We start from the raw sequence: 12,098 nt of genomic DNA, 5'->3' as shown, positions 1-12,098 counted from the left end.
TTACCCGCAAGATATCACCACGATGCCCTTTTCATTAAAGATGGCAGCTAGAATTTTTCAAATTAACCGCCTCAAAGGTAAGTAGCTAAAGAGGGCAGCACTGTTCTCTCTGGATTAAAGATGGCAGCTTGTCGAAAAGAATTTTTCAAATTAACCGCCTCAAAGGTAAGTAGCTAAAGAGGGCAGCACTGTTCTCTCTGGATTAAAGATGGCTGCTTGTCGAAAAGAATTTTTTCAAATTATCCACCACCACAAAGAGGGCAGCACGGTGCTCTCTTGATTAAAGATGGTAGATGACAGCTGAAGAGCGAGTAGAATTTGTTTCCAAATAAGAGCACGTAGAATTTGCCGCCACCACATAGAGTGCAGCACTGTTCTCTCTAGATTAAAGATGGTGGATGACAGAAAAGCGCATAGGTTTGTAAAGCACGTAGAATTTGCCGCCACCGCATAGAGTGCAGCACTGTTCTCTCTAGATTAAAGACGGTGGATGACAGAAAAGCGCATAGGTTTGTAAAGCACGTGGAATTTGCCGCCACCGCATAGAGTGCAGCACTGTTCTCTCTAGATTAAAGATGGCGGATGACAGCTGTCAGAAAAGCACATAGGTTTGTAAAGCACATGGAATTTACCGCCACCACATAGAGTGCAGCACTGTTCTCTCTGGATTAAAGATGGCGGATGACAGCTGTCAAAAAAGCACGTGAGTATGTTTTCAAACAAGAGCACGTGGAATTTGCCGCCACCACATAGAGGGCAGCACTGTTCTCTCTGGATTAAAGATGGCGGATGACAGCTGTCAAAAAAGCACGTGAGTATGTTTTCAAACAAGAGCACGTGGAATTTTTCAATTTGCCGCCACCACATAGAGGGCAGCACTGTTCTCTCTGGATTAAAGATGGCGGATGACAGCTAACGAAATTGCCCGCAGCACAGTGCTCTATTGATTAAAGATGGCGGATGACAGCTGTCAAAAAAAAGCACGTGGCTTTGTTTCCCAACAAGAGCACATAGAATTTTTCAAATTGCCGCCACCACATTTCAAAGGTATCTAGCTAAAGAGTACAGCACAGTGCTCTGTTGATTAAAGATGGTGGATGGTAGCTGTCAAAAAAGCACGTGAGTTTGTTTCCAAACAAGAGCACGTGGAATTTGCCGCCACCACATAGAGGGCAGCACGGTGCTCAAAGATGGCTGCTGTCACGTGGAATTGTCTGCTACCACAGGTATCTAGCTAAAGAGGGCAGCACGATGCAATATGGCTGCTGTCAAAAAGCATTTTTCAAATTATCCGCCACCACATTTCAAAGGTAAGTAGCTAAAGAGGGCAGCACTGTGCTCAAAGATGGCGGATGACAGCTGCACGTGGCTTTGTTTACCTCGCGCTAGTTAGGTTAAGTTGGTAGCACTAAGGCTTAGACCCGTCAAGATGGCAGCACTGCCGATGACAGGTGACGAAAGAGGGCAGCACGGTGCTCAAAGATGGCGGATGGCAGCTGTCAAAAAGCATGTGGCTGTCAAAAAGCACGTGGCTTTGTTTACCTCTCGCTAGTTAGGTTAAGTTGGTACCACCGAGGTTTATTCCCGTCAAGATGGCAGTACTGAGGTTAGCGATGCGTTGTTGTCTGTCAAAAAGCACGTGGCTTTGTTTACAAATCTGTCAAAAAGCACGTGGCTGTCAAAAAACACGTGGCTTTGTTTACCTCATGCTAGTTAGGTTAAGTTGGCACTACTGAGGTTTAGGCCCGTCAAGATGGCAGTACTGAGGTTTGCGATGCGTTGTTGTCTGTCAAAAAGCACGTGGCTGTCAAAAAACACGTGGGTTTGTTTACCTCATGCTAGTTAGGTTAAGTTGGCACTAGTGAGGTTTAGGCCCGTCAAGATGGCAGTACTGAGGTTAGCGATGCGTTGTTGTCGATGACAGCTGTCAAAAAGCACGTGGCTTTGTTTACAAATTCAAATTTCGCGCTAGTTAGGTTAAGTTGGCAGTACTGTCGCGCTAGTTAGGTTAAGTTGGCAGTACTGGAAGAGGCCACTGGCTGAGGTGGAGGCGGCCACTGGGAGCCGGAGGTGGCGGTGGCGCCAGAACTGTCCAATTATACTACTCTCGAGATAAATTTGCCTCTCCAAGGGTAAAACAAATTTGGGTATTTAGCACAAGGAGCTCTCACTTCAATAGTTGTTATACCAAAACATGGAGACAGAACTCCCAAACGTCATGATCAAAGGCCGAACGGGTCTACACTTCACATCCAGGTATCGTTAACACACCTAAAAGCTTATCAGCTTTACACGTATTTGACACTGACTGCCCGTAATTCCGAGGGAAGAAAAATGTAGAAATTTGGAAAATGAACTCTCCAAAAGTGAGAAGTTAACAAGAGAAACGAGGGTCCACACTCGTACATCCTCAATGCACTACTAGACCCCCGCATAGGTGGTTATACTCCGTAAAAATAATCCTAGAAACCTACATTATAGAGACCATTTAAAGTAAGAGAAGATCATTAAAAATAATGTAAATGCGTCTCAAACCTAACCGTTACATGCTAGAGGAGAATAGTGTAAATCCTTTAGCCGCCTACCTTATAAGCTGCCTTAGCACGCCTTTAGCCTCGTGTGAGGAGAACTTCACTCAGCGTAGCACTGATCAAGATAGATACATATGGTCAAAGATTGCTTTTATTTATAGGGGTGACCGAGCTCGATAGCTGCAGTCGCTTAAGTGTGGCGGGTATCCAGTATTAGAAAGATAGTGCGTTCGAATTCCACTTTCGGCAACCCTGAAGATGGATTTCCGTGGTTTTCCATTTTCATACCAGGTAAATGCTGTGGCTGTGCCTTATTTAAAGCGCGACCGCTTCCTTCCCACTTCTAGCTTTCCTATCACATAGTCACCAAAAAACCTATCTGTGTCAGTGCGACGTAAAGCAACTTGTTAAAAAAATTATATGGGGTCGAGCTGGGTGATTGCTTGATTTAATTTAAAATAACAGTAGTGGCAACTTGGAAGCAGATGAAATAAGTATTTGTGTGCCAACCCCCTAAACCATATTCATACCAAGCCCCTAGTTTGCACTCGTAACGAGCAGCGGCAATTGAGTATCAGAAGGGAGGAGGGGGGGGCAAAAACTCTACAGAAAAAACTCGGGTTTGTGGGTTATATGGGGGGTCAAGGTATATACATAAAAACTGAAAAAACTAAAGAATATTAAGTATTTAAAGCTCTCTGAGCGAATTACGACAGAGGGGGAATGATTAACACTTTACCAACTTCAGTGCAGTACCGTAGTAAGGTGTTTTTTAGATTTTGATTCAATACTGTACAATAACATTTTCACAAACAGAACAATATTACAATTAAATAGAGGTACGGCGTGATTGTGCAATTAAAAATAATTTTAGATTTGATTCCACACTAAGACACTAAATGGACGGGTGAATCATACCTAAATGTCCATGACCTTGGCAAAACAATATACCCCTGCTACCCTTCCTCACAGCACATGTAAAGTCTCCACTACTTGCTATGGTGCTATATAAATCGGTTAGCCCCGACGAACATTTTTTTCTTCTTTGCGTACGAATTTCCTGAAATAATTTTGTTAATACAAAATTAGACAATAAATAATTAGCTGATAAGGCAACAGGGTTGGTAAAAATTGCTTGTTTTAATATTGCCTACGATTCCTAGATGTTATTTTTATTTTTATTTTTTTTTTGCTAGTTGCTTTACGTCGCACCGACACAGATAGGTCTTTTGGCGACGATGGGACAGGGAAGGGCTAGGAGTGGGAAGGAAGCGGCCGTGGCCTTGATTAAAGTACAACCCCAGCATTTTCCTGGTGTGAAAATGGGAAACCACGGAAAACCATCTTCAGGGCTGCCGACAGTGGGGTTCGAACCTATTATCTCCCGAATACCGGATACTGGCCGCACTTAAACGACTGCAGCTATCGAGCTCGGTGATCCCTAGTTTCAGCGGGCTAAAAATGGAATATGTTTTCTCCACGTCCTCTCGCCCCCCCCCCCCCCCTCTAATCACCGCTAATGCTCCTAACCAAAAGTAGTAAATCTGTTAATATAATTAGAAAACTAGAAAATTATGTAGTTTTCATTAGTTCAGACTGTCTCAACGACACATTGAGGCTGCCTCTGTGGATCCGTGGTAGAGTGTCGGCCTCCAGATCCCAAGATAGCGAGTTCAAACCCGGCAGAGGTAGTCGGATTTTTGAAGAGCGGAAAAAAGTCCACTCGACACTCCATGTCGTACGATGCCGACATGTAAAAGATCTCTGGTGATACATTTGGTATTTACCCGACAAATTAATTAAATCTCAGCCGTAGACGCCGAAGAGAGATCCGGTTTACTCTGTCTGCCATCTAGTGGGCCTAGAGTAAAACGGAACGTTGAAATTGACGAGCAGACAGCCAGATGGCATCAAATCGAAATGTCTGCACACGGTAGCAGAGGCCATACGATTATTATTATTATTATTATTATTATTATTATTATTGTACCGGGCGGTACACCTCCACGCCGCTTATTTAAATCTTGCGCCAGTTGAAACTCCCCTACTGGGAGAAGTCTGAACTTTGTCTTATGTGTTAATTTTCAAGTTACCCTGAAGATGCCACTACTTGGAAATTTTGAAGTTTCTGAACTGTGTTGTTTTCGATGTATTTTTGTTTTGCTTGTAGTAAGAAGTGTGAATATTCTCTTCTAGAGGACACTACTGAAAACTACAACGGTGCACCCGAGTGCGAAGTGAAAGAACTGTTTTTGTTGAGAAAATTTAATTTCAAAAGTTTCTTTCCTAAATTTCTTTCAGTCATTAAGTTGGCAATATTAACCCTTTCTTTCCCCTTGTTTTGAATTTAGCCAATCCCGAATTTCTCGAATTAATTTTCAACCAATTATGTTTCTTCTTCGTATTGTGTAGGGGGTTTCTTGGTGAACCAATAAAATCCTTGTGGGAGGGTGTTCTCATTCCAAAAACGCCTCGAACTATCCGCGAGAGTATATAAACTGCTGATTTTCGGTCTCGAGGCCACTTCAGTACCATCTTTCAGTGTGTAAAGTACATAGCAGGGGGCGGGAAGCGCCTCTTTCTTCGGGGAGCAGTTCAACACCAAGGTAATGGCCTTTTAATAACTTATTTTCTTGCTAGCTCAGCAGTTTAACTCTCGGGGCGGGTCCGAAGCGTCTCTACCATGTAACTTTCCCTAAAATGTAAAGACTCTTAGCCTCTATTCTCTTTCAAAACTACATATTGGGATAGAGAGTGCTTAACCCTCTCGATCTCCCACTCATATTGTTCTGAGGTGAACTTATTTTTCTCAACCGATTCTTCCGTAACAGTAACGTAAATTGTTTCTTTCTTAAGTCACCTCTTTAGTATGGAATTAGCCCTTGCATTTGCGGCCTAGTGCCAGATTAGGGTTTTAAACAAGTGTATTAGGAGTGCAGATCGCCTCCTCTCAATTGTTATTTTAGAGGTCAAGTAATTAACCTTTTCTCACTTAATAGACCTCAGTAGGTTGGGTATGTTACCCCTGTGTATATGTCCTTAGAGGACAACTTGAAGGTGGAGTTTGGTGTGGCCTTTGATAGGCTTAAAGTTGAGAGCGAGTGGCTCTTTTTCGAAAACTGAGTGTTGTATGCCTCGAGGAGGCTTTACTGTGTAATTTGGAGCAAGTGCTCCTGGGCGTGATTGGGGTCTTCTGCCCCTTTGTTGAATTCTGTATATCGTAAAGTTGGGCTAATTGCTCAGAATTGTGTGTCTGGCTCTCGGAGCCCAAATCCTGTAATTGTACATTCTCGATTAGTGGTTTTGCTACTCTGTACCTGCCATTATTGTTATTTCTTGTTTTTTGCTAAGAAAATATAACCTTGTTAAATTTTACATTAACTTTAATTTCGTTGTTTGAGACCCGTTCACACCCGCACCGTCTTTCACCTCTACCTACCACAAAAATACGGTAACAATTATTATTATTATTTCCCCTGATTTTCAATTATACTAGCATGTGTCTCAAATCTAATATTACTGAGGTTAGGTGAGAACACAAATTGAAGAATGGAGGTCAGTTAAGGTACGTGAAAGTGAGAATCTTGGTGAAATTAAAATTGTACCAATGCCATACTCGGCTATAAACCCTGCAGTCGTTACGCCACGCTCCCTAGTTCGGAGCCATTTCAGTGGAGGTGATAACTTAAAAGACAATCAGGGGACGCCGTACATGAATTATGCGAATGCCTTAAAGGTACTTATATATTCAGTTGTGTCCTGGTAAACTGTTGTTGATCACCTTAAATGAATGTTATGTTATTAATATTTGGTATAATACAGAATATTGTGCGATTCTCTGTTCACTTCGAACCGCACAGATTTCCACCCAATTTCAGCTTTATCACCTGTAAAATAGTATTTAATCTCTTTGAATAGCCGTAGAAATGTTACTGTCTTTAACCAGGTCCTTTCTATCTAGTCGAAAGTTAAATCAACAAATAATAATAATAATAATAATAATAATAATAATAATAATAATAATAATAATGTAAACTGCCTTTCATTTGCTATTGGTTGTAAGGTAAGCAAAGTGTAGGATTTTGTGGTGAAAGCTGTTCCTAAATGTGCCATCAGATCTGTTACAGATTTGTTAAGCACATTTCATTGTTAAAACTGCATCTTCATTCGATATTGCCACCTTCAACGTTTAAGGAAAGTGCGTCAACCAACCACACTGCACACCTTGTCAGTAAATCAAATATTTATGAAGTGCTTTTATTGCAGGTGGCAGTATTCATCCTCCCGAGAAAGCGATCGAATTCAACTCTTCCACGATGTGACTGCAGTGTATTGCGGATAGCCTACCACCTCGTCTAGTTATGATTGCAGGTAGCCTAACAATACGGCTACGATACTTTTTTTTGCAGGTTGTCTCTTAATGATTTCGCCTACCAGTATAATGTCCCATTGTGATTGTGTGTTATGTTTCAGGTATCCTATTATGTCCATCAAGCGCTGCCAACTGTACCGGGATGAACGGTATGAACTCAATGGAGCCGAATATGCCATGGGTTATGGCAGTATTAACCAAGAACAGGAACGGCAGATCATCTTGCAGGTAGGATTAGAAAGTAATGTAAGGGTAAGGTTATCATTACTAGGAGAAGGTACTCGGCAATTAAAACAAGTGACGGGAGACTGATAAGTGAGTGTGATCTTCAATTTATGAATGAATGACATGTATGGCTTCTTTAGTGCCGGGATATCCAAGAACGGGTTCGGCTCGCCAGGTGCAGGTCTTTTATATTTGACTCCCATAGGCGACCTGCGCGTCTTGATGAGGATGAAATGATGATGAAGACAACACATACACCCAGCCCCCGTGCCATTGGAATTAACCAATTAAGGTTAAAATCCCCGACCCGCCGGGAATCGAACCCGGGACCCTCTGAACCGAAGGCCAGTACGGTGACCGTTCAGCCAACGATGCATTAGAGGAAAAGGAAACAGAAGCACCGGTCAGTGGTGTTATTGGATAATTATGATATAGGACAAGTTGTAAGACACGAATATCTCCAGGACGAATACTGACAGGCCTAGCCGAATGTTTCATTCCAATCTGTTCTTTAAGTTTCACCCTCTTTTATAACTTCTTAGAATATAACTGTTAAAACTAGTCAGTGTAAATTTAAGGTAACTGGAATATTCTTAGGCATTTCCGGCTTCTAGATTTCACATTTAAAATGTTAATAAAGAAACGAAACGTAAGCAAACACTCCTCCAAGAACCTGCATAGCCTGTACGATGATGGATTTACGTTTATTCTCTTTATAAGAAAAGTTCCACACATTCTAACAATATTCTATTTCAGATAAACCAGGAATATACAAAATTATATCCAAAACGAATGCCATAAAACATATTTTTTTTTGCTAGGGGCTTTACGTCGCACCGACACAGATAGGTCTTACGGCGACGATGGGATAGGAAAGGCCTAGGAGTTGGAAGGAAGCGGCCGTGGCCTTAATTAAGGTACAGCCCCAGCATTTGCCTGATGTGAAAATGGGAAACCACGGAAAACCATCTTCAGGGCTGCCGATAGTGGGATTCGAACCTACTATCTCCCGGATGCGAGCTCACAGCCGCGCGCCTCTACGCGCACGGCCAACCCGCCCGGTATAAAACATATTAAATAAAACATATTAAAGATACATGTTTTGGGGTTGCCATGTAGTTCATATTCCTGATTATTATGAGGTACTTGATTCTGCCTTTACACTAAGTAACCGGTAGCATTTTAGCTTCCATTGCTCATTTTATTTATTCTTAGTGAGATTAAGGATCAATTTTCTTCGTCAGTGCGTTTGAGCAACTTCTAATATACGATGCTACAAATAAACAAACAAACATTCCGATAATGAACAAAGAAATAGGATGAATCTTCATTCAGAAAAATGACCAATTATTATTTTTTTTTAGAAATAATGAAACTATTCTTCTACGTCCAAATGTGCAGTTCTCCATTTACATGGGCAATGCTAATATTTTGTACGGAAATTGTATATATGTTGTATCATAATCTAATAGCGTTAATTGAAACAAAGGTAAGTACACGATACTAGAAGCAAAAAAGGACTTGGTAAACATGGGTCTGCAAACGAGCCCTTTGAGAGATAATTTAGAATTTGTGGTTACCAGCGGCCACTAACTTGAGTGTGTGTAAGTCATCCTAATCAAGAAAAGGTACCAATACAACATTAAGGAAAGTTATTAAATACTTTGGTAGAAGTGCAGTTGTTTTTAATGAACAAAAAACTGTTTTCTTAGTATGTTACATGTTACAATGACTTTGCAGTGTACTTACACATTGTTAAAGGAAGTGTTCAAAGTGTCGTCCTAGTATCCGGATGTAGGCAATCCTCAACGCTCCCTTTTTCTTTTTATGAATTGGCTTTGCGTCGCACCGACACAGATAGGTCTTATGGCGACGATGGGATAGGAAATGCCTAGGAGTGAGAAGGAAGCGGTCGTGGTCTTAATTCAGGTACAGGCCCAGCATTTGCCTGGTGTGTAAATGGGAAACCACGGAAAACTATTTTAAGGCCTGCTGACAGTGCGGCTCGAACCCACTATCTCCCGGATGGAAGCTCACAGCTGCGTGCCCCTAACCGCACGGCCAACTCGTCCGGTTCAACGCTCCTTAAACAATTACCATGAGTAGTACAGTACTCTCACGTTTTGAGTCATCGAGGCTTTAACCCACATGTTTTGCATGAGTCACCACACCAGCGACATTTCTCATTGAATGTGTGGTTAGGGGTACTAGGTGTTCGTCTTATTGCACCGTACATTTTTTCAAACAAACTCAATGGACGGAAATTACCGTCGGATTCTGGGGCATCACCTTCAGGATTGCTTGAGGGTGTTCCCTTGGGGCAACGCTGGAGGATGTGGTACATGCATGATGGAGCACCGGCACATTTTTCTGCTTTGTGAGATGGCCGAAGATGGATTGGGTGAAGAGGACCTGTACTATGGCCTCTAAGATCACCTGATCTGAAACCATTGGATTTTTGTGTTTAGGGCCACCTTAAAGGTGTAGTGTACGACACCCCGATTAATACAATTGAAGAATTAGAGCAGAGACTTGTAAATGCTTGTGAAGAATTTCAAAATGATCCAGACGGGTTTGAAAGAACTCGAAACTCATTGCGGCGACGAGTTCATTAAAAATAACTGCACTTCTCCTTCAGTATCTAATAACTTTTCTTAATGTTTTATTAACGTTTATTAAGAACGTTACGACAGTTCAGAGTGTAGATAAAATGCTGGAATAAAGAAAACCACTGTTTAAAGTGTTCATTAACTTAGAGGGAGAATGTGTGCATTAAAGATTACTGCTATTGAGTCGGTATATTGTGTTAAATTCTGTAATCAATTATTTCAGGTTTATATTTCGTTATTGATCTACTTTTATAAGAATATTTCCTTTCTATTTATTTTTTGAAAGTAGTTTAATTCCAACTTTTTCTGATAATGGGTTCAGAATTTCATAGTGTGAATTGAACATGTTGATGGAAATCATGGCTGGTGTTGGTTTAGATTTCAAGACAGATTACTAACTCGCAAACTTTCCAGAAACCAAAGAGGATTTACAAATATAAACGCTGAAACGAAATACGTCCAAAAAATGAGTATACCAATGCAGCCTGCCATCAATGTTGTATAACTTATATGAAACAACAATTGGCGAAAGTAATAAAGATCATAGGTGGTATTACAAACGGTGGTGAGGATAAAATAAGATTCCCTAACGATATAGCTGTAATTCAAGTGAATGTAGTTAAAATCCGAAATGCTCAAAGAAAACTGAATAACACGATGAAAATCAACAGAAAATAAGGCGTCCAAACGCGAGTACATTACTTCCGAAATCGAAATACTACCATATATAATAAATACTTCGTAGTTTGGGGAACGTGACCAGCAGATGTTTGGTTGCATGTTATAAATTTCATAAGAAGTTACATATATTGTCCACCTGTTGAATACAATAAAATATTACCATTTGAATTAAATGACCTGTCTAAACATCATCTCAGGGATATGTTTCGACCTATGTTGAGTGATGATGGTAATTGTTTTAAGAAGTAGTACAACTAGGCAACCATCCATTATACGAAGTATTGCACTAATCAAAGAGAAAATATGGAAGGGATCAGACACTTCGAAAAACGAATGTGTCGGCTAAAGGAAAGACGAGAACCTCGAAGGGCGTGAAAATGAGACTCCCTAGGCCCCGATACCTAATACCGTCGGGGTCGGAAAAGAAGAGTTGACCAAGGGAGGTCGGAGAGGGTAAATGAACGTGACGAGCCTGGCACAAGTGGAAGCAATGCCAGACTCGGCTAAGGGCCCCGTAGTCGCCAACCCACGCTCCACAGTTCAGAACCCCTGGGGCCCGCTATGTTGAGATCAGATTAATCTTGATATAAAGGAAATAACACATTATAAAATAGTAGTACATAAAAATAAAACTAATAAAAGTCTCAATTTAAAAATTGTTTATAATTGTACAGTTTTGCTGTGATTAAATTTCGTGTTTATTTTATTAGAAATAAGTCCAGATTTGAAGAAAAATTGGTTGGTTGGAGGAGTATTGTAATATTTAGACAAGCCGTTTAACTGGTAATATTGTGTTGAACTGGTAGACAATATAAATATGTAAATTCTTACTAAGAATTGTTTAAATACAAATAGAGGACCCGTTCTGTTCCGCACCATTCGTTAAGAATAGGTCAGTTAACTTGATATGCCTCTCGCAGTCATACTGTTTTGCCTGCCCTTTCCAATGGTTTTATGAACATTTAATAAAAAGCGCGCTACGGCATGCCGCAGTTCGCACTCAGAATTCGTCCATTCTGACGTCATCATGCCGTCTGTTTGGTAAACATATATCCATATATTCACATTTTTATTCTCTTCTTGATGTAAAGCTTGTGTCGTAGAAGGCAATGGTATTTTTTTAATCTCAGTTCTTCTCTATAGAACGGTTGTCTTGTGAGCTCATAGGTTAGTCTCCAAGGAGCGGGTTTTTTTAAAGGCAGAGAACATTTTTAGGATACATGGCCTTTATTCTTACTAGTGTAGCTAGGTTATTCTTCGATAGGTGTTCCCAGATAATGTCTAAGCTGTATGTCATGATGAGGTCTGTTTGTACGTATACTTTTTTCACGCAGCAGCATGTAAGTTATTAACAACGCTCTGCCATCTGTTGAATATATTTGGAAGCTGGTAAAGGTTAGAGAATCAAAGAATATCTAGCATGGAATAGTATTCTTCCGTGATCAGAGGAAGTGTGTATTCTTTGGCTTGACAAGTATTAATTAAACCTGGCTGCATGGAGTGACGTTACTAACGATGGAAAATCACATATAACAGAATATTAATGAAAGTGTTAGTCGCTTAGCAACCTGCTAAGTACATAATGTGTTGCGGGTTAGGATAAGCCTCCTTCTGGAATTATTGGAGTAATCATTTAATGATTTGATTTTATAAGTACTCAAAGTTGGAGAACTTGAGACC

General features: G+C 40.7%; 1 protein-coding gene across 3 annotated transcripts in view; it reads left to right on the top strand.

Annotated features, from left to right (window-relative positions):
• Positions 1-12,098, top strand: part of LOC136877515 (anoctamin-7) — an 865,825-nt gene that overhangs the window by 700,272 nt on the left and 153,455 nt on the right. For all 3 annotated transcript variants that reach the window (XM_067151627.2, XM_067151626.2, XM_067151629.2), the window contains one exon: positions 7,005-7,131. In XM_067151627.2, the coding sequence (XP_067007728.2) occupies positions 7,005-7,131 (127 nt within the window). The remainder of the gene's footprint in view (positions 1-7,004; positions 7,132-12,098) is intronic.

The sequence above is a fragment of the Anabrus simplex genome, chromosome 7 (assembly GCF_040414725.1).
Source record: "Anabrus simplex isolate iqAnaSimp1 chromosome 7, ASM4041472v1, whole genome shotgun sequence".
NCBI classification, from domain to species: Eukaryota; Metazoa; Arthropoda; class Insecta; order Orthoptera; family Tettigoniidae; genus Anabrus; species Anabrus simplex.
Note: the sequence above shows the minus strand (reverse complement) of the source record. Positions and strands in the feature narration are given on the sequence as shown.